The sequence below is a fragment of the Telopea speciosissima genome, chromosome 11, assembly GCF_018873765.1.
Source record: "Telopea speciosissima isolate NSW1024214 ecotype Mountain lineage chromosome 11, Tspe_v1, whole genome shotgun sequence".
Classification (NCBI taxonomy): domain Eukaryota; kingdom Viridiplantae; phylum Streptophyta; class Magnoliopsida; order Proteales; family Proteaceae; genus Telopea; species Telopea speciosissima.
Window position 1 is genome coordinate 48,056,109 of NC_057926.1, and position 20,250 is coordinate 48,076,358.

The window sequence follows — 20,250 nt, forward strand, 5'->3', positions numbered from 1 at the left end:
GATTGATGAGAGAGGGATAGGTATGCTGGCAGTATACCATATGCAAGCACTCTATGCATCTTTCTCTTCCACCCTTTGAAATGACTCCCTTACACCTCAAAAGGTGGAAGAGAGAGATAGACACATAGGGTATTAGCATACGGTATACCGCTAGCATACCCAACCTTTTCCTTTGATTTATTATGCTTTAAAATTTTGAAACGTGGCCAATCCAAATCATGTAATATTTATCTATAAGTTAGCACTTTCACATCATCATTTTATGTGGCACCATTATTGCATATTAGAGATTTATTACATTCTTACAATTTTTCATAACTAGAACCACAATTTATACTCTGAAAATTTACCAAGTAGATGGGTACCACCTATGCCATTGATTTCCATTCTGTTGAATTCTAGTAAAAGACTGTTTGCATGGTCGAAGTAGAAAGGGCTTCCCTAAGAAGTCCTCTCTGATTGTGCCATGTGGATAGATGATGTGATTATCCCGATTGTTGAATACAGAAGACATGAACAGGATTAGCCACATTTCAAATTCCACAATTTAATTCAATCAAATAATATGTCCATGCATACATATTGGTACTCTGGTCATTACTGAGTACTCTCCCAACTGTAGGATTTTCGAAGCTCTCTTTTTCCAATTCACAAAATTCATCTAGGTTGAAATTTGATATGTAAGGGACCTTGAGGTCTTTCTGCCTACAAAATTTGGACTTCATCCTAACTGCCACATGGAAAATATTTGGGCCGCTTAAGAAACCCTTCCTAGGTTGAAAAAGCAGGAAACAAGAGCTCAGTTTTTTTGGTTTTTTTTTTCTACAGTTTTGATTTTAACCATTTACAGCCTCAATTTATATTTGCAACAGGATGCTGGAGATATCATCCTTGTTTGAAAGAAGTGGTAAAAGAGCCAAAAGTGATGGTTTCGTGATGGGTTCATTTATATTTTCTTCAATTGTTCCCACTCTTTCATGGCCTTGAGCTGACTAATCCTAAAATCAGATTGTTATTGAAGAACACCTTAGTAATTGATTTTTCAATTTGATACAGAACTGTACTACCAAATAGTTCCTTGTGTATCTAATGTATTTCGCGAAAGAATACATAAAATCGTAAAAACTGAATTCCCAGAATCTTTCTAGATTAATGACAAGTTGATCTTAAGTTGTCATTCCAATCACTTTTTAATCTCTCTCCTCACCCGGGAAATTCATTTTTATGGGAATGGTCAGAAATTTCCTTAACACAATCAATGGAGACTAGATCAGAGTGCCGGGATCATCAGATCAAGGTGATATTGGGTTTGGAACTGGGAAATCCAAATGAATCATTCATGCCACACCCACATGATGTAGAATAATGTAGAGGCATTCTGAAAGGGATTATAAGACCCAAACCCTTGCAACCATGAACTACTACAACAAAAAAAAATATCATCGGTCCTCAATCCTACGCAACTTGTCCTTAGAAGGTAGAAAAAAAAAACATCCCTTACAGTCTTCATGATTCAAGATAGGTACACTCAACAAAGATAAGAAGCTATTCACCTCAGATGTCCTCAGGACCATTGATAACCTGGGCATCACAATGAAAACATTAAGGGAAGAACTTATATCCTCCCCACCATAAACTGCTTTTAGATTGAAAAGGGAAAGGGGAAGAACATAAATTTTATTTATTATTATTTTTGATAAGCTACAGAAATTAGAGGAATTTGTAGGGACTTTACCTTGTTCTCAAGTACGACTCCATCAGGAATTTCCAGTTGCTCTCCAGAACTTGCAGCAACAGTCACATTCCCCTTCATAAAAGTAAAACAGTAAGTCAAAGACAAATATGTTTTAGTAAGAAGAGAGGGGAAACCAAAGGTAGCTTTGATCCAGGGCATCTTGGCATATCTGGTGGATATCTGAGCAAAGGGCAAATTTGAACCAATATTTACGTTTGGGGAGCTCTGACATACTAAATTTCATAGTAAATTTCCAACAATTCTCACCCTTCTTTGTCATCAGTTCCATGAGAAAATATGAAGAAATATGCATCAATAACAAAGAGAATATGCCAGCAGCAGATGTATGGATGATTGATTGAAAGCAGATTATCTAGGTAAAAAACACACAAAATAAGAATAATCATTTATGAAGCACAAGTTTATGTTGTTCATACCTTAAGTGTTATACCGGCACCAAACCAGACATCACCAGTCACCTTCAAGCTATCAAGCTCAATGATGCTAGGGATGGCCTTGAAGCGACTTAGGAAGTTGCCAACCTGGAAAACATATAAAAAAAATTTGTAATGTAACTAAAGAGACCTTCACTTTGTAGGTTGGAGGAAAGAGTGGAATCGGGGCAGTAGTTTGAAACGAGTGATCTACTGATCTTATAAAGAGGATACCATCTACGTGTAAGGCCCTTGGTGTGGGGATAAGGTTGGGACTCAGAACATAGGTTTCTAAAAGAGGTAATCAGAATGGAGTTCTTGTGGGATAGACTGGAAGATTTCAAGGTTGGTCAAGTGTGGTGCATGCTGTCTGTCTCAGACTAATGGTTCACGTGCATGTGGGTTTGTGTATGTGTGTGGAGGTGGGTCTGTTTTAGTTGTGTGGGTTCGATTTTGCTGGGGCTGCATCTTTGCTATTTGTATTCCTGTTTTCTCTCTTTCCTATTGCAGAAAAAAATTGTAATGGTAGACAATCCCTTAAAAAATATTACCTTCTTGAACTCTGGCCCCAATTCAATAGTGGGATTTGAAGGATTGCTTCTAGCTTTGTTACGGGTAACAAAGCCATCAGATAAGGTATAGAGATCAGACTGCAGTTAAAGAGAAAATACTATTAACAGGGCTGAAATAAAAAAATATAAAGATTCCAAGATATAATGTCAAAAAAGAGATATAGGATAACCTGGACAAGAAGCAAATCAGATGTTGCCTTCACTGGAAGGAATCGAGATCGGGGAACATTGATTCCAATAGCATGATCAAAGAACTGGTTCATAGATGGGACACAAACATTAAATAAGAAACTACAGAAGTCACCAACTGATAACATATCAAAAATAGTTTGGTACATCTGATGAGTACCCGAATTGCTGCACCAGCTGCAGTTTCCAGCTGAAGAACTTTGACACCATCAACTTCCTGTGAACACCAATATTTCCAACATTAAAAATAAAAAAAAAATGTTAACCTACCACAAGCCTCTTTTGATGGCCTACCTTAGGGTTTGGAATTATCTCCATTTTTACTGCATCAACTTCCACAAGCCTTTTGATGGCCTTCAAATTCACCCACCTGCACAAAATATATATTAATTTCTCAACAAATCATTACTACACTTTTCTGGACAACCAAATGTCACAAATTTGAAATGCTTGATACATTTTTGAGAGTGGGGTTCTATTCAGTTATAGGAGTGCATAGCTGATAAAAACTTATTAAGGTGAACGTAGCCCATGTGAGAATACACTGGAGGGCCCAATGCTCCGGTGATCGGGACTGCACAAATGGTGTAAATGGCGGCTGTTGATCACGGCGTGTCCCTACTCTTATGATGTACAGTGGCAGATCAATTAATGATCTAGACTTAGCAACAGATGGACCATGAAATGCTTACTATCGATTTTAATTATGGCTTGTTAGTAATTTCATGATGAATGTGATAGGCTTTTGTACTATTTTTCTAAAATTATGCATGCACCCATAAAATGTTGGGAATAAATAGACTATGAAATATTTACCATAGATCTCATTAAGGCAGGTTGCATACATAATGACCCTCCCCAGACCCCACAGTGGTGGGAGCCTCATGTACTAGGTACGCCCTTTTCTATATATATATATATATATATATATATATATATATATATATATATATATATATATATATATATATATTTGCACTTAGGCATGTACCATGATATGTCTCCCCTCACTGGGCTCTTACCTCATCCCTTTATGCATTTTATTTTTCTCAGATCCCACCCAATATTATTATGGTGAGTACGAACCCAGTGCCGATAGAAGTTGAGCATATTTTTGGAGGCTTTACTTTTGTCGCATTTAATTTTCTATGCAAACATTTGCTTGTGTAATGGATGACTGTAATAACTTTAAGTAGACCACTTTGTTTAAGTATTTGTCACCAAAGGACAAACTTTTAGGATTAATTGAATCCATATGTTTGATAGTGTTCATTGAAAGGAGAGAAGGTCAGTATCTCCCTTTTTACGTGGATGGGAACCGTCTTAGGGTGGACCTACTAGACGGGGGCCACATTTGAGCTTACTCGTTAACACATCTGTTTTGGCAGGATTAGTAGTGTCCCCAATCATCTTGATCACCACCCGCGAGGGTTGGACCCATTACCGTATCCCGAGTTTGGGTTGTGACACCATGTACCAGCACTCCACAATATACACTCTAATACTCTCCCTCAAGCTGAAGTATATACATCTCCCATACCCAACTTGGAACAAACACTAAGAAAAGCAGGCTGGAATAACACCTTTGTGAACAAATCACTAAGTTGATCGCCGAAGTTGACAAACGGAGTAGAAATAAGTCCTTCCATAATTGCATTCCTCACAAAATGAGAATCGAACGCAATATGTTTAGTCCTCTCATGAAAAACTGCATTATTGGCAATGTATATCGCAACTTGAATACATCTTGATAGGGTTTGCAACTAAGAACCCCAATTCTTGAATGAGAGATTTTAACCACATCAATTCCGCTGCAGTATGTGACATAGCTCTATACTCAACCTCTGCACTAGACCAAGCAACAGTAGTTTGTTTCTTACTCCTCTAAGTCAAAAGGATGCCACCAACAAATGTGCAATATCCAGTAGTTGACCTGCGATCATCTACAACACCAGCCCAATCAACATTAGAATAACCCACAACATCCATGTGACCATGACGTCGATAGCCAAGACCTTTCCTAGGAGCCCCTTTAAGATATCTTAGAATACAACACGCAGCATCCCAATGAGCTAAATAATAAGTCCAACGGCAAAGGAACTATCAGGACAAGTAACAATCAAATAAATAAGCTTCCCAACCAATCTTCTTTACTGATGTTTATCCAAAAGATCTTTGTCATTACATGCCCCAAGTTTCAGATTAGGATCCATAGGATTATCAACAGTCTACAGCTCAACATATATCAATCGTATGGTTCTGCTTACCACAGTGTATCAACTGACACATGACTTGGTGATGCAGTTTCATCACCAAATTGGGCTTGTTTTCCTAGGAATAAGCCTTGGGTTGGGTTCTATACATGTTAGGCCTTTGATCCCATGGGTTTTTAATGTAATAGGCCACTTTAATGGGCCTAAACTATGGGTATTAAGGCTGCATACTGGATTTAGTTTCTTATACTTAGTTTATTTTTATGCTGTTTTGGGTTGGTTCAACTGTACCGGTTCTATGTGGTTCAATTTAAGTTGCAAGTATTTGTTATCAAGTGTTTTAGTTAGGCTGGATTAGGATTTTATAAGTCCAGTCCTATTTTGAGTCTGTTTCATTTAGTATCACTTTCCTAGTCAATTCTGAAACTAGTAACCTAATCCTATCTTGTAACCTTAGTTCCAATACCCTATTTACCATAATACCCTCATTCCTACCCCAACTAGGAATCAACCAATAAAAACCTATTTTCTAGTTTGTTAACTAGTTCCCCAAGTTTGAGCAAACCTTAGAGTAAACGATCTTGTTTTGGCTACTGTTTGAGCAATCAAATTCAGTACTACATTACTTGGTTAGGTGGTTGTCCTCTGCCTTGACCACTACCACGACCTCTTCCACCCAAAGAACATCGATTTCTACCAAGAAAACCAGTAAACCAGTACCACGGTCACGACCACCACTATTTGAAACAAGAGAGGGTTTATCCTTGGCAGAAGTAGAGTTAGATTTGGTGAAGGACGGAGATACAATACATTATATTTGACAGAAAGCCTCATTCATGGATGGAATCTTCTTGCCTGTAAGTATTTGGCTTTTGACAGATTGAAGGTCAATATCCAAACCGGACAAAATTGAGCTACTACGAATTCAGCATGTTGAGGCTTCAAGATTTTAATATCAGTAGACAAAGGTTGATACACATTGAGTTCCTCCCACGTGCCCTTTAAAGAACTGTAGTAATCACTAACGGATTTGCCATTTCTGCCTAAAGGAGAAAAACTTCTCATATAAATTAAATACCCTAGACATGTTTTTGTCATGCGAGAAACTCTCTTTGATTTCGTCACAAACACCTTTGGCTATAATATGAAACAAAAAATTAGCAGCCACAGAGAGCTCCATACCATTCCACAGCAAGAAAAGTATAGTGGTGTTGACAGCGATCCATTCAGGATACTAACGAGCAGCCATAGCAAGTGATGGTTTAATAAAAAAACTCCATTTTCTGCTTGGCAGTGATATATACTCAAACTACCTGTGCCTAGAGAAGATAGTTGGACGCACCACTTACCTTGATAGAAGTAATTTGGACAGTAACAGTGTCCGCTGGGGATTTTGGGTCACCATTGATGTGTATGAGACAATAAACAGCAGTTGTGTAGTACCAGAGACAAAAATATATAATAACCAACCACCACAATATATATATATAAAAATCAATATAGTTGAAGAGAGAAACCATCCACGATAATAGATATAGAAATCCAATCACTAGAACAATAACTAAACAAATAAACAGTGTAAAGATATCTTGCTTCCACTGAAGCAGAGAAAAATACTGCAGGAGGAGGTGCAACCTGGATCAGCCTTATGATGGTGGTGAGGGACCCTAAAATAGAGACCTACGATTTCCCAACACTGTAGGTGATTCCAATGGACAGATTAAAGGTAATTAAGAAATTACACTTCACCAGAAACTTTTATAACCTGAAACAGGAGATCTATTTCCACAGGAAAACGAACCGATAGAACAACAGCTTGAAATTGGGTCAAAGGTCCCTAAGGTGATGGTCAGTAAACTCCCACAAGTCCACTTTAATCTGATGACCAGATTAAGTATAAATGAAGATCTTCAGTCATCCAAAAAGGCTGAAAAAACAGAGAATCGCTGGGAAAACTTTCCACAAATATATAGCAGAAAATCTGGGCTAGAATTAGCCTCCGCTTTGTGTAGAAGGATCTTACCAGTAGGGCGAACAATACCCTGAATAAAACTAGATCCAATCAATACCCATAACAGAGGTACTGATGTCCATCGATTCGAGCAAAGTTTCATCAAAAACAGAGGATTGCACGGTATATAAAACAGCAACCAGACTTCATAAAATCGATGAGATCACTCCATGGAATTGATGTACCAGATCAACTCCTTGATGTAGGAGGAACAACCAAAAGAAACCCTAGTTTGCCACAAACTAGGATTTCACAAAGTAGGTAGGGCAGCATAGTTTTCCGCAAACCAAGAAAAAAAACTTTGACGACTATCAAAGCAAGGATTGAAGAAAAACCTGATCAACCTAACTCTGATATCAAGTGAGAATATCAGAGCTTAGTAAGCAGCAAACGAAAGAACAAGAAGATGAGGTGGAGAGAGAGAGGGAGAGAAGGGGCTAGAGTGTGATAGAAGAGAATATCCTTCTCTCACACCAGCCAAATACTTATATTAATCTGATTACCAGCTCTTAGTAGGAATTCTACTAAGAGCTAAGAGTGGAAGTCTAGTTACAATGGAAATAAACAAATTACTAAGCTTTAAAGCCTAATTACAAAAGGAAACAGTAAAGGAAATAAAAGATAAAGACAAGTACTAATAGCAACAGATAACTAAGCTATTAAACAAGAAATATCCCACAGTATAATGACCCATGGATGTCCATGGACCAGCACCCCACAATACACACTCTAACAGTCCACTACCAAACCAACTCTCAACAATTAGTCCACTTACAAGTTGTTTGTGTTGAAAATCTTGAACTTTTCAATAGACTTGAACTCACTGACCTGTATGAAACAAATTACATTGCATGTCATATTCAAGATCCAACAAGAATATTCGACAATATAAAGAGCCAACCATGAAGTTGGACAAGACTAGGTCCATATGGAAATCCTTTCTTCTCTTCCATAAAAACTCTTGGACTATTTATCAGAAAGTAAGCATAAATAATAAAGAATTAGCCAAAGCATTAGAAAGAAAGAGAAAAGAACTTTAACTTACATGCTCATCAGGAACTTGTGCGATTTCCAGGAGCTGCATTCAATAATAGCAGAATAAGTATACTAAAGGCTAGTGACTACAAGATAAAGGAAAGGAATCAATTTATAAAAGCAAGGGAAGGTTTTTTACTCAAATAATTACATGACATAACAAAGACTTGATATTTTAAGGAGCTTAGCAACTAAATTAACCCCAGACTAGACAAGTAATTTGCACTTTTAATTGTCACTAGATGATTGACAAAAAAAGACATATCCGTCCCACAAATGAAGAAAAACTCAAATACTCTAGAAAGAAAACTAAAAGATACACATACAATTGCAGGTTTAATCCCTGCCATTTAAAGGAAACATGGTATGAGACTAGAAAAGGCACATCTAATGCACATAGCACAATTGTTCATATTGTGGGGCTATACCCTCCCAATTCAATTATTCTATATTCAACAAGAACAGAAGAAAGGAAGGTTGAGAATCTTCAGATAAGTAACTAGGAAATATTTAATTGTGTATCTATTTGGCTCAAAACCCTATCCGACCAAAAAAAATTATAAGTTCTCCAATTTTAAACACCCTAAATTTGAAATACAATTCATTCTAAATTTTCTAAGAGCATGAAACTGTAAATATTTAAGACCATATATTCCAACAACAAAAATAAATTATTTTCAAGGTTTATAAGTAATAGGTACCAATCTTTCACTCATAAAACTACATGGTTATACCTGACAATAGGATTTGAGACTGCATTCAAATCCAAAGTTCTTATTACATATTTCTCCATTAACCAGACAAAATATCATCTTTAGATTGAAGAAATATAGACTAAAGTTCCCGTAGCTTGCAGAAAATGGTAAGTGTATCATTCTCCAGGCTTTTTATTAGAATCCATAGCCGCCACAATTATAATAAATTTTAGAAATATCTTCAGAATGAAATTGTACCCAAAGGAATATAATCTACCACTGGAAAAAACCAGAATCTTTTTCTGGTATAGTCAATTAGTAATTATGAGTAAGCATTTGTGGAGATAACAGAGTGTCTTTGCTGGACATATAAATTTAGATGACCAGATACTTTTTTGTATAGTATGCTAATTATTCAGCATACCTGAACCCTCCCTTCATAGGAAATAAGGGTACCGCCTTTGACATCTGCTAAGGTTTTAGGGGTCACCTGCATAAACGTGAAGTTTTAGAAAATTATCTAGGTTCAAAAGCCAAAAAGTCGTATGAAAACCATTACCTCCATACAGTATTCATTTTTGTTCTCGATCAAATGATTTAAGATTTCTATAATAACTAGTCAAGGAGTGCTGTTATCAAAAAAGTTTGCAAATGATACATTTTTAATGTCAGATACTGTACAGTGCTGACAAAGAGAAATATGGAAGTAAAAAACACCAGTAGAAAAACACAATATAGAAAATGTTGATCCAAGAAGGGTATAACAAGGATACTTAGGTCAACAACAGCTCCCAAGTTATCTGAGTTGGCGATGAAGACATACTCCTTACCCTAAATGACAAGGATTTGAATAAGACAATATAAGAGAGTTCAAAAGATGTTACAAATATGTGAAAATCAGATAAATTAACGCATCACACATTCAAGGATCTACCTTTGCCAATAATGCATCAAGCTTGCCACTGTTCATCAAGGAGGAAAAGACATCGCCATGACCAGGAGGATACCTTCATTTTTGTATAGTAGGGATAAGGCAATTAGATAACACAAAATGCAATTGTTAAATATATGAAAAGAAATAAGGGGTCCACCCTTCATTTATAGAAGCAAAAACTTAAACACATATCAAATATTGGACATAAATAAGGAAAGAGGTCTCCTAAGGATGCTTGATAGAATTTTGCATGAATCAGAACTAAACCAGCTATATGTTGCTCACAAAGTAGTGGGCAAGCGTCAATGGCATTAACTGGCAGAGTACCCCAGAAAAGACATTGATATCCAACCCCACCCACACCCCTTGTTAGGCGACAGCTAACTTTTATCTACATAAAGGAACAAACTGAAAGTAGGGATTATTAAATCCCTATAGAATAGTACATATGATTGCAGCTCTTTACACTTGTTAACGAGGCGCAGGTATATTTATCTCTGTAAAGCCATGGGACATCTCTCCAGTCCTTCACCAAAGAATCTGAATGCTCAAGAAGGAACCTATAACTTTACATGTTTCCAACGATACTTGTTCCCAAAAAATTCCTCTTTTTTTTCATCTAACTACAACACCACCTTAATTTCTCTCCTAAATCTCACAGTCTGTCGGAACATATGTTGAGGAGAATTTTGGTTTAGGTTTTCATATTTAAAAGAATAATTTAAATCTTTAAAAGTACATAACATACAATATGTATCAAGTAAGCATGATGCTTTAACAATGTAGAATGGCAGAGAATAAAAACATGATAAACAGAACACATAAAATGTATTATCGTTATATAACACAGAAAAAGACATTGCATTTGGTCCTGATATGTACTCAGATAGTGTCAATCATGAAAAGGGATACTGAAGATCATATGCAAGGGAAACAGGAAAAAGGGTTGCCTTGTACATGTGGTGAGAAAGACTACCACAACCCCACCAAGTATTTTATAGTATAAATTAATTCATGAATTTCAGAAGAAAAAAAAAAAAAAGGCTTGGTAAAACAAACAGTAAGAGTGAAGTATAAATACTGGAATGACTTACCATCCATCCTTGCCAGATTGTCCTTTGCATGGAAGTGGCATAAAATCTTCAACAACCAACCGAGGATATTGGCTCTGTTAAAATTTATGGCTCTTAGAATGAGTCTAAAACTAAATATGAGGCAAAGGAGGGGGGGGGGAGTTATTGTTTCCTCAAGTTCAGAAATTTTACTTGTAGTTAGATCGGGTAGTTCTTTCACTATTTTAGATTCCCTGATCTCTTGAACGTCCATAAGAATTTCATTAGACAACTCAACTTCTTAAATTCTTCCAATATACATTTCATCCATTCATTCCATTTGGATGCCACGTGGACAATCTAAATTGTCTATTTTACCCTCAAATTCTTTCTCCCTTTATTTTTACTTGAAATTTTTTTTAAAATACAAATTTAGAAAATAAAAAATATTTCAAGAAACATAAGATACATGATATCTCATGATATTAGGCTTGGGTCGGTATTTTCAAATATTTTAAAGAGACAGGATGTAACCAAAAATTGAGAGAAAATGAGGGTAACATAAATCTAGACAGCCTACATGGCATGCAAAAAGAATGAATGGATGACATGTAAATGAAAGAAGTTATGATGCCGAGTTGTCGGATGAATCTATAATGGAAATTCAACAAACCGGGAATCTTAAATAGTGAAAGAATTACCTAGTCTAATTGTAAGGATAATTTTTCCATAAGGAGAAACACTAAATTTCCAAAAACAAATTGCAAAAAATATCCAGACCTGATTAAAAGTATGAATTTCAACATTTGACTTTGAGTATTTCTCAACAATCTAGCATTGAGCAATTTCACTGATTAGGATTTTGATAGAAATGAATATAGAAGATTCAAAAAAAATAAAAATTATAGGAAAAGCTCACTTGCCTTAAGTGTATCATCATGTGTGTTGAATGAGTTCATTAGAAGCAGGGGAACATTGCACCCATATTTGGAATTAAGTGACTGCAAGAAATTAGAAAAGTGAGTTAAGCACAATCCACCATGTAAACCCCAGAGAGAGAGAGAGAGAGAGATTAGGATGAAAACTGCCACAAACCGACCTCAATTTGAATGACAATTAAGTCAAGAAAAGTCAACCCATTACGAACTTCGATGACAGACCTATAATAAAGCAGAAAATAGAAAGTTTACACTTTATAAACATTTTAAAAGTAAAAATAAAATAGATGTCTACCCTTGGAAACTTAACCATCATATGGTCAATATGGATTCTCACTCCAATAGAGTTTAATAATGCCACTTATTCTTCAAAGTACAAACTTATGCTTATATTTATATATATTCAATTCATTTAATTCCTGTTGGGTTGCATTCTGTACTGAATGAAAATACAAATTATCAGAAATTTTTGCATGAAATATTAAGCAAAAACTCATCTCCTTTTAAGATTATGAACTTTGTTACTATCGTCATCCCATGCTCTATGAAGTAATTAATTACTTAATAAGAATAATGAGCATTTGTTCAAACAGTTAAACTTTCTCCAGAAAAGACTGTGCTTATACCTATTGACAAATTAAGAACACAGTGAATATGTTAAACAGATGAGGAGTTTCATGCTTCTGTCAAATTCAATCTGTAAGATCACACATTAGAACAGAGGTGACGGTGACGTATGGGAGAGGTTGTTAACAAAATGCAAGATAATAGGATGAAACCTTCCAAAATTAACCAGAAAGGAACTAAGTACCCCCACATAATATTTCATTCAAATAATGGAAAGCGAGCATAATTTTCCAAATTCCTACATTTTTATGATTTCTATGTCAAAATTGTTGCCACGACGGGTCCCACTTCCAAATAACCAGATATAACTGTTTATTCTATTCATGATCTCAACAAGCAAAACATATGAGTACACAACAAATTGCCAAGATGCCATGCAGATCAGAAACAGAGGAGAGCTGAAATGTGCTACGCTTAATCCTCTACGATAGACTCCATTAAAAAAATCCTCTTCAATAGATATAGTTACAGTAATGAGCATTAGTTTCTACACAGCGCAACCTACAGAAGCATCAACTTAATCAACAACAATCGAAAAAGATGGCCACATATATTACTTGGGACCAGTACAACCCATCGTCGTCCCCAAACCACCATTGAGCTTCAACACAACAAGTTTGTCCAAGAGATTCTTCGTTTCCGAGATATCTGCATTAATTAAGATTATACAGATCTTGATAAGAAAAAATAGTCATCGAATAAATAAAAGAATTAATCAGGAACCTAGACTTAATAGAACTCATCAAAAGATCTATGAAGCTAATAAATGCATCAACCAAAACAGAACATTACCATCAGGAGAAGGAACTAGGCTGTCGTATGGAATAACTACTTCATCAGTCGGAGTCTGAATCTTGTTCCAATCAATGTATTGAGCTTCACCACTTCAATTCACAATTTATCCCAAAAAGATCAGTATCAAGTTAAGGAAAATGACACACGAATCCAATCGAATCCAATAACTCTACCTGAGATAACGAGTGACAAGATTGATGAATCCAACCTTCTCCTTCTCACTGCCAAAAGCATCAAAAATAAAATAAGTAAAAGCTCAGATCTAAGATCTTTCGCATCAACATGCACAATTGCAGACCAGAAACAACAAATCGGAACTTTAAAACAAGCTTCATGCATCGAAACCAAAGCAAATCGATTCAATTAACGATTCAGAAAATGAAAGGAAGCTTTAAAGGGTAAAGTACCTTATCTGATTGAGGCCTGCAACTGCGGATTGAAGCTTGGAGATCTTCTCGACCTCGGGAGGGTTCAGAACAGCAGTAGCCATTAGAGACACAGAAAAAAGTTCGAAATCGAGCAGAGAAAGAGAGAGAAGTGCGAGAGGAATGGGAGGAACTCTTAAAGGCGAGTATTTAGCAAATGGGTTTTTGAGTCTTTTTGAGTCTTTGAGGCATACAACCGTTACAAGGAAAGTATATTCCGGCACATCCGATGCGGTTTTGTCAGAACGATCATGAGAGAAAGTGATGGCGCGTTTCTTACGCAAACCTTCGACAAAGCCACGTGGCGGATGACCAGGAAGGGGTAATGAAGGACACCCTTCCATTAGGATATGGCATAGGTCCCACCAGGAGACCGGGGCCACCACCATCCCTTTTGCTTTCCAGCTTTGCTGTCGTGTACCAAATCTGAAATCGTAGCAACCGTGGCTCAATCAAAGCCGTTCGTTTCATCACTGGAAGAGATTGTAACGTGTCAACTTTGGTGTCGTTTCGAATTTAGAGCCCAAGAATTTAAGGCTCTAGGATTGATTGGTCACACAGATGATCCTGATTCCTGACCTCAAATCAATTCGGCTGAACCGGTCGAAATTCCAAATTCTTTCATAATAGACCTATTTCAACCAAGGTTCAAAATCCAGGTATCGGACTCGGGATCGGTCATGGTCGAAACCTTTTCAGATGGGGGATTAGATCGAGCCAAATTGGTCAGGATTGGTCAAAAAACCCCCCAAAATCATTTTTTTATAGATCGGGTCATGTATTGGCCAAAGTTGGTGGGTGTTGTGATCTCGGGATCGGATCGGCCGATATTATCTGAATCGGATCGATCAAAACCGGTTTGTATCGATCGGTATCGGTCAAGATAATATAAAAAACTTAAAAAAACTTAAAAACTTAGAAAAAATTAAAAAAAAAATATTCAGTTGATCCAACTAAGTTGGGCGATCTAATCAACAATCCAGTCAACCCTTGTTGTATCGGTCAAATATCGGGATCGGCCTACCGATCCGACACCTCAAACCATGATTTCAACCGAGTTATGAACGAGATCGACCAAAAACTGGAACCGGCCGGTTTCTCCTGTTCACGCCAACCATTACCTATACTCTACCCACCCCTGCACGAGTGATTTTGGCTGTCCATATTTTCTCCACTTACATCAATAGTCCATGTGTTTGGCTACATTGTCTTAACAAAATTGTTAATATGAATTTAGTAATATTCTCCATAATTTTTACTATAAAGTATGGCATGTGGTACAACGTGAGAGCATCCAAATCTATCCACCCATCCCCCACTTGAAGAGAGGTTGGTGGTTACAAAGGGAAGAAAAAAAATGAGTTGCCCAACTATAGTAGGGTCTAAGACCCAATAAACATAATTTTATATTTTCATATATGACTCCAATGAGAACTGGTCAAATCATATATAGAATGGGTGCACGTCAAGTGCAATTCAGAGAAGGTATTAGGCACTCCAACTTGTCCAGCTAAAAATTGATCTTCTTTAATATACATATTTGTTGTTTTCAATATCAATATATGCTATAAACAATATTATATTGTGAATGCTCATAACAGAAACAGAGTAAAAGATTAAGAACGTTACCTCCCGACAAGCACTACAAAATTCACGTTAAAAAGATAACTAACAAACATATAATAAAACTAATAATCTTAATGCATATATACTAACTCAAAGAGTAGGGGTGCAAGTTTGACCTCGCAAGTTTGAGCTCTCCCAAGTCGACTTGAGTCTGACAGGGTCTAGTTTAGGATTTCCAGCCTGCAAGCCAAAACAGGGCTGAGATGTTCAGGCCCAAGGTAGGGTCGGGCTTAGGTTGAGGCTTTAGTCTAAGCCCAGCACAGCCCAGCCAGGCCCGACCCTATATCAATAATCAATAATTATATCAATAATCAATAATTATATATAAAAGTATAAGAAATAATAGGATTTTATCCACATTGAAGGAAGAAGTGTGTTATCCTAAAAGAAAGGGTAAGAAGTAAGGTTACAATTTCTTTTTCACCAACTTTTCTTGGAACAAAAATTTTTCATTATATATAATACACATACAATATATAATATATAATTCTACATGATACATAAGGGTTGTTAGGGTCAATCAAGGTCAACTCGGCCTACCCTCCGTCCAATCAAGGTCAATCAGGGCAGGTTGGGCTGGGTTGAGCTTGACAAGGTTGGGCTTGGGCTATGATAACCCAGGCCATGGATGGGGGTTTACTAGATGTGAGAGATGGTGTGGCTATGGATGCTTCTTTGTCGTTAGGATTCTTCAAGAGTTGAAATAAGGAAAATAATGCAAGAAAGACGTTCATTTTAGTAGGAAGGGCAATTTGATCAACATTTATTTTATTTCTAACGTTTTTAGTCCAAGGTTAACAGCATGGGTGTATATGTTAACATTTTCAAAAAATAGGAAGACATGAGTAATTATCCAAAACTAATGAGTGTTTTTGTAATTAAGTGATACCTCAGGAGAGATACGTGCAAATTTTCCAAAATTTAATGAAATTTTTTTGCTTATCCCTCATGGATGATTGGTTTAGAGCTCCAATACTAGTGTTTGAATGCACTCCACGATCTTTAGCCACCCTGCCCCCCCCCCCCTAAAAAAAAACAAAAAAACAAAAACACTTCACAACTGGTGAACATGTTGAGGAATGTTACGTATATTATTACATTTATTTAAGTAATTATTTAGGAAAGTTATTTATTTTTATTTTTTTAGTAACTTGAAATTTATATAATTGTAATAATGTACCTAACATTCCTCAACATGTTCGTGAGAGAAGGGTGGAGTTATTTAAGAGGCTAATATAAAATAGAAGATAGACTGAAAAATTCTACATTAATTCTTGAATTTATCTTGAGATATGATTGGCGTCTTTACAATTGCGCCAAGATGCCTGACTTCGTCGATAAAACCAAAATCCTTATTTTTTTCTCTTTTTAATTTATTTTCTCTCCATCAAGATCTGCACAAGTAACAAGGTAAGTACCCTTAACTGTAAAAATTGACCTGGACAGGTGTCTCTCCTAGGTTTTATTACCCCCTCTTAAGGTTATCTATGATGATGACTATGCAATTTGGATGGTGAAGGTACTTCTTAGTTCTTATAGGTTAACTCTCCATTAAGCCTTGTTTGTTTGACAGAGACTTAGATGGAGTGGAAGAATTGGGGTGGGAAAGTGTTGATGTGGCACTTGAAAATCCCACTCCAACCTTGTTTGTGTAAGCTGGGGTGGTGAATTTACAAAAGCCCTAGGAACTTCGTTAAATGCTTTATCTGTTAATGTGGCACTGGAAAATACCATCCTTATGGTATCCATAGTCTTACAAAAAACAAAGGACTTTGATTACTATTCATGGAAAAAGTTAAAAAACCCCACTCATGTTCCCCAATCCATTACAGTATGGAACCCAACCCCATAACAACATTATCACCCCATCCTCCCCATCAAACAAACGACCTTAGTGTCTTTTGGTTGGGAATATTCATGTTGTGAAGCACAAATAAAAGGAAGGAGGTAACTTGTGAGTACTGTACAACATGGCATGTATAATAATCTTTCTATGCTTCTTATCTTTTTTTGATTGACTATAGTTCTCAAATACTTTTGGGTTAGATTTACACTATTTCAGTTTGTAAAATTTAAATACTAGTCAAGGGAAGATTTGCTGGAGGTTTACATGTGATTTGTGAAATCTGTTTACAATTCTCTTGATCTCTATGAAATCTTGTGGGTATGAACAGATGGGCGGATGGGACAATCTAGGTTTGGCTACCGATTGTTATTCTTCGAATTAAATTCATGTATGTATAGTAATTAAACAGTCTTTTCGTGCAGTAATTAAGGGTAAGGATGCGTACTTTATGACTTTCCTCAGACTTCGCAATGGTGGAAACTCTGTGCATCGGATACGCTCTTTTTTTTTTATGTATGATAAGATACACAAATGTTGTTCCATTGTGACCAAGTGGCCACGGGTTCAAGTCTTGAAACAGTCTCTCTACAAAAGTAAGGGTAAGGTTGCATACATTATGACTCTCCCTGGACCCTATAATGGTGGGAGCCTCGTGCATTGGGTACACCCCATAGGATTTTCAATATTATTTGATGTATTTTATCATAACTTTATCAGAGAGAGAGAGAGAGAGAGAGAGAGAGAGAGAGAGAGAGAGAGAGAGAGAGAGTGGGGGAACCAGGTAGGGTACTCCCGCGTGAGCTCCTCTGTAGCACGACAGAGAGTGTAGCGCACATCCAACGGCCTGCAGTGCTTGGACACACAGGCCAACACCCTGCCTGTGTGTTGGGTTGTGTGCCCAAGCATTACAAACCGTCGGATGGCGCGCTACACTCCCTATCACTGCAGAGAACCGAAATCCGGGTACTCCCTACTTCAACAATGAAAACATTGCCCGAGACATTAGTAGAGGAGTCATGGATCCAAAAATCTTATAAGTGATGTCAATGCTGGGTCAATGACTCCATACTTTCTTAAAGGGATAGTCCTTAAAGCCATAGTGTGGAACCACTTTTTCTGAAAAAGTCCCTTTGTCATCTCCGACTTGAATATCCCAGGAGCTATTGAGTTCAATCTGATCTTTGGCGGCCCCAACTCTATAGCCATAATCTAAAGAAAAACTCCTTTTGTTATACAACTACCATAGATAACACTTCTTGCATGCATGATTAACCATATCAAATATATAGTTTAAGGGAAAAAGAATAGTAACTGGTGTTGTGTGTGAGCGTGTACCTGTGTCCAGACACAGTCCAACGTGAAAAGACCATCAGTATTCGATCAAGCATAGTTGGAAAACTAGGTTTTGACTAGGGCGAGTCATCCAAGTCGAGTCAAATTTTTGGAAAGCCTGGTTAAGAGTCGTGTAGACTAGGGTGAGGTAAAAAATGACAAGATTGGGTCTTAAATTGTTCACGTCAGATAAGACTCAGTATTTTTACCCGATTCATAACAAACTCGACGAGTTCAGTTGCTTTTTAAAAAACCATAAAACCGACTCACTTAAAAACTTAGTTGAGTAAAATAGTAAAAATTTGTATTCTAAAACAATAAGAAACCCTCAACCCTCGGCTCCCTTCTCTTTTTCAATGGTATAAACTCAAAATGCATTGATAATTTGATATGTGATTTTTTTTTTCTCTGTATTTTTCTTATTTTTTTACTAATCTATACATATTTATTGTATAAAAGTTTTTAATAAACACGACTCGCCTAGACCAGGTTTGATAAGACCGAGTCACCAGAATTTTTCTGAAAGACAAGTCGAGTCGTAAAACCTGGATTTCCCATTATGGGATTAAGGGTAAAATCATAAGAAAAAAGAGGGGAAAAAAAATATAGTATACATCAGGCTTAAAAGCATGCCAAGAAATACCAAATCAGCCAACTCTTTAAAGACTGGGCCTAGACCATGAAGAAGTCAAAGCCTATGGACTCCACGAGTCCAGCTAGCCTGCCACATTCACATGGGCCTCTAGATAGGCTTGGGCCAGCCCATGAAAGTTGCTACACAATATTTGGTGTTTATGATGGTTTTAACCCCTCCCCAAAAGTGTCTTAGCATAAGTGGGTTGTATTGATGAATGGTAATGATATTATTATTTCTGAGAACCAGACCAGAACAATTGGACTAATCACAAGATCCAAAGTCGAATCAAATCTGATTGGCTGGTTCCGAACTATTTGTTTTTACTACTATTTCAAAATTTTCAGATCTATATGTTTGAATCACCCCTTGTTTTCATTATTTTGTGACTAAAACAAAAAAAAATTTGTTAAATTGAATCACCACTCTTTTGATTAAAAAACAGGTCATACCCAGTGCACAAGGCTCCCGCGTTTAGCCAGGGTCTGGGGAGAGTCTAATGTACGCAGCCTTACCCCTGTTAAGAGAGAGGCTGTTTCCAAGACTTGAACCCGTGGCCAAGTGTTCAGCAAGTGAGCACCTGACCAATGCGCCAAGCACGACCTTAGTCACCACTCTTTTGATTGATCACCATAAAAGAAGAGGAAACACCCAAGAATGAAAAATCACTGGTTTCAAACCGAATTAGTGAATTACCATGAGAGCATGGTTGTACCAAGAGTAAGGCCTACTAGCTAGGTTTAACATTTGTTTAATTTTGAAGTTAAACCCACCCCAAGACTCATTAATTGAGTTCCCTAACCATTTTATATCAATGAGAATTGAATCGAATCGAATCGAATCAAATTGCTAGGGTTTTGGTCTCATCCATTGACCCGCATGGGCCGCGTCCATAATACCGATCAGAACAGACCCTGGCAACTCTAATGTGTTGCCCTGATCCTAAATGATTGGTGATTAAGTGGTGGTCATGGGGTAACCAGCTACTTGGTAGGTTACTTAAGACATATAGGTCTAAGGGTTAACTACAATAACCCAAACACAATGTAAGGCCTAGGCCCAGCATTTGTTGAGTTTCTAAATAGGCCTGAGACCAAGAAAAATGTATTAATTGGGCCCATTTGATTTCATGGGTAGACCATTTGGCCTACCCATGA

At 36.9% G+C, this 20,250-nt stretch overlaps 1 protein-coding gene and 1 non-coding gene across 2 annotated transcripts; one reads left to right on the plus strand and one right to left on the minus strand.

Moving 5' to 3' along the window:
• Positions 1-1,323: 1,323 nt before the first annotated feature.
• LOC122646115 (UTP--glucose-1-phosphate uridylyltransferase) lies at positions 1,324-13,771 on the minus strand. The gene is made up of 21 exons (XM_043839601.1): positions 13,638-13,771; positions 13,404-13,451; positions 13,228-13,319; positions 12,993-13,083; positions 11,970-12,030; positions 11,794-11,871; positions 11,651-11,701; positions 10,913-10,986; positions 9,819-9,891; positions 9,658-9,715; positions 9,444-9,490; positions 9,309-9,374; positions 8,200-8,232; positions 7,930-7,982; positions 3,225-3,300; positions 3,091-3,147; positions 2,912-2,995; positions 2,721-2,819; positions 2,173-2,277; positions 1,736-1,807; positions 1,324-1,581 (listed from the first exon to the last, which is right to left on the minus strand). Exons 1-21 carry the CDS (start codon positions 13,718-13,720, stop codon positions 1,555-1,557), a joined length of 1,428 nt encoding a protein of 475 aa, XP_043695536.1. The 5' UTR covers positions 13,721-13,771; the 3' UTR covers positions 1,324-1,554.
• Positions 4,196-4,312, plus strand: LOC122646965. Its single transcript, XR_006330764.1, has one exon. It is a non-coding gene; the product is annotated as a U6atac minor spliceosomal RNA (small nuclear RNA).
• Positions 13,772-20,250: the final 6,479 nt, after the last annotated feature.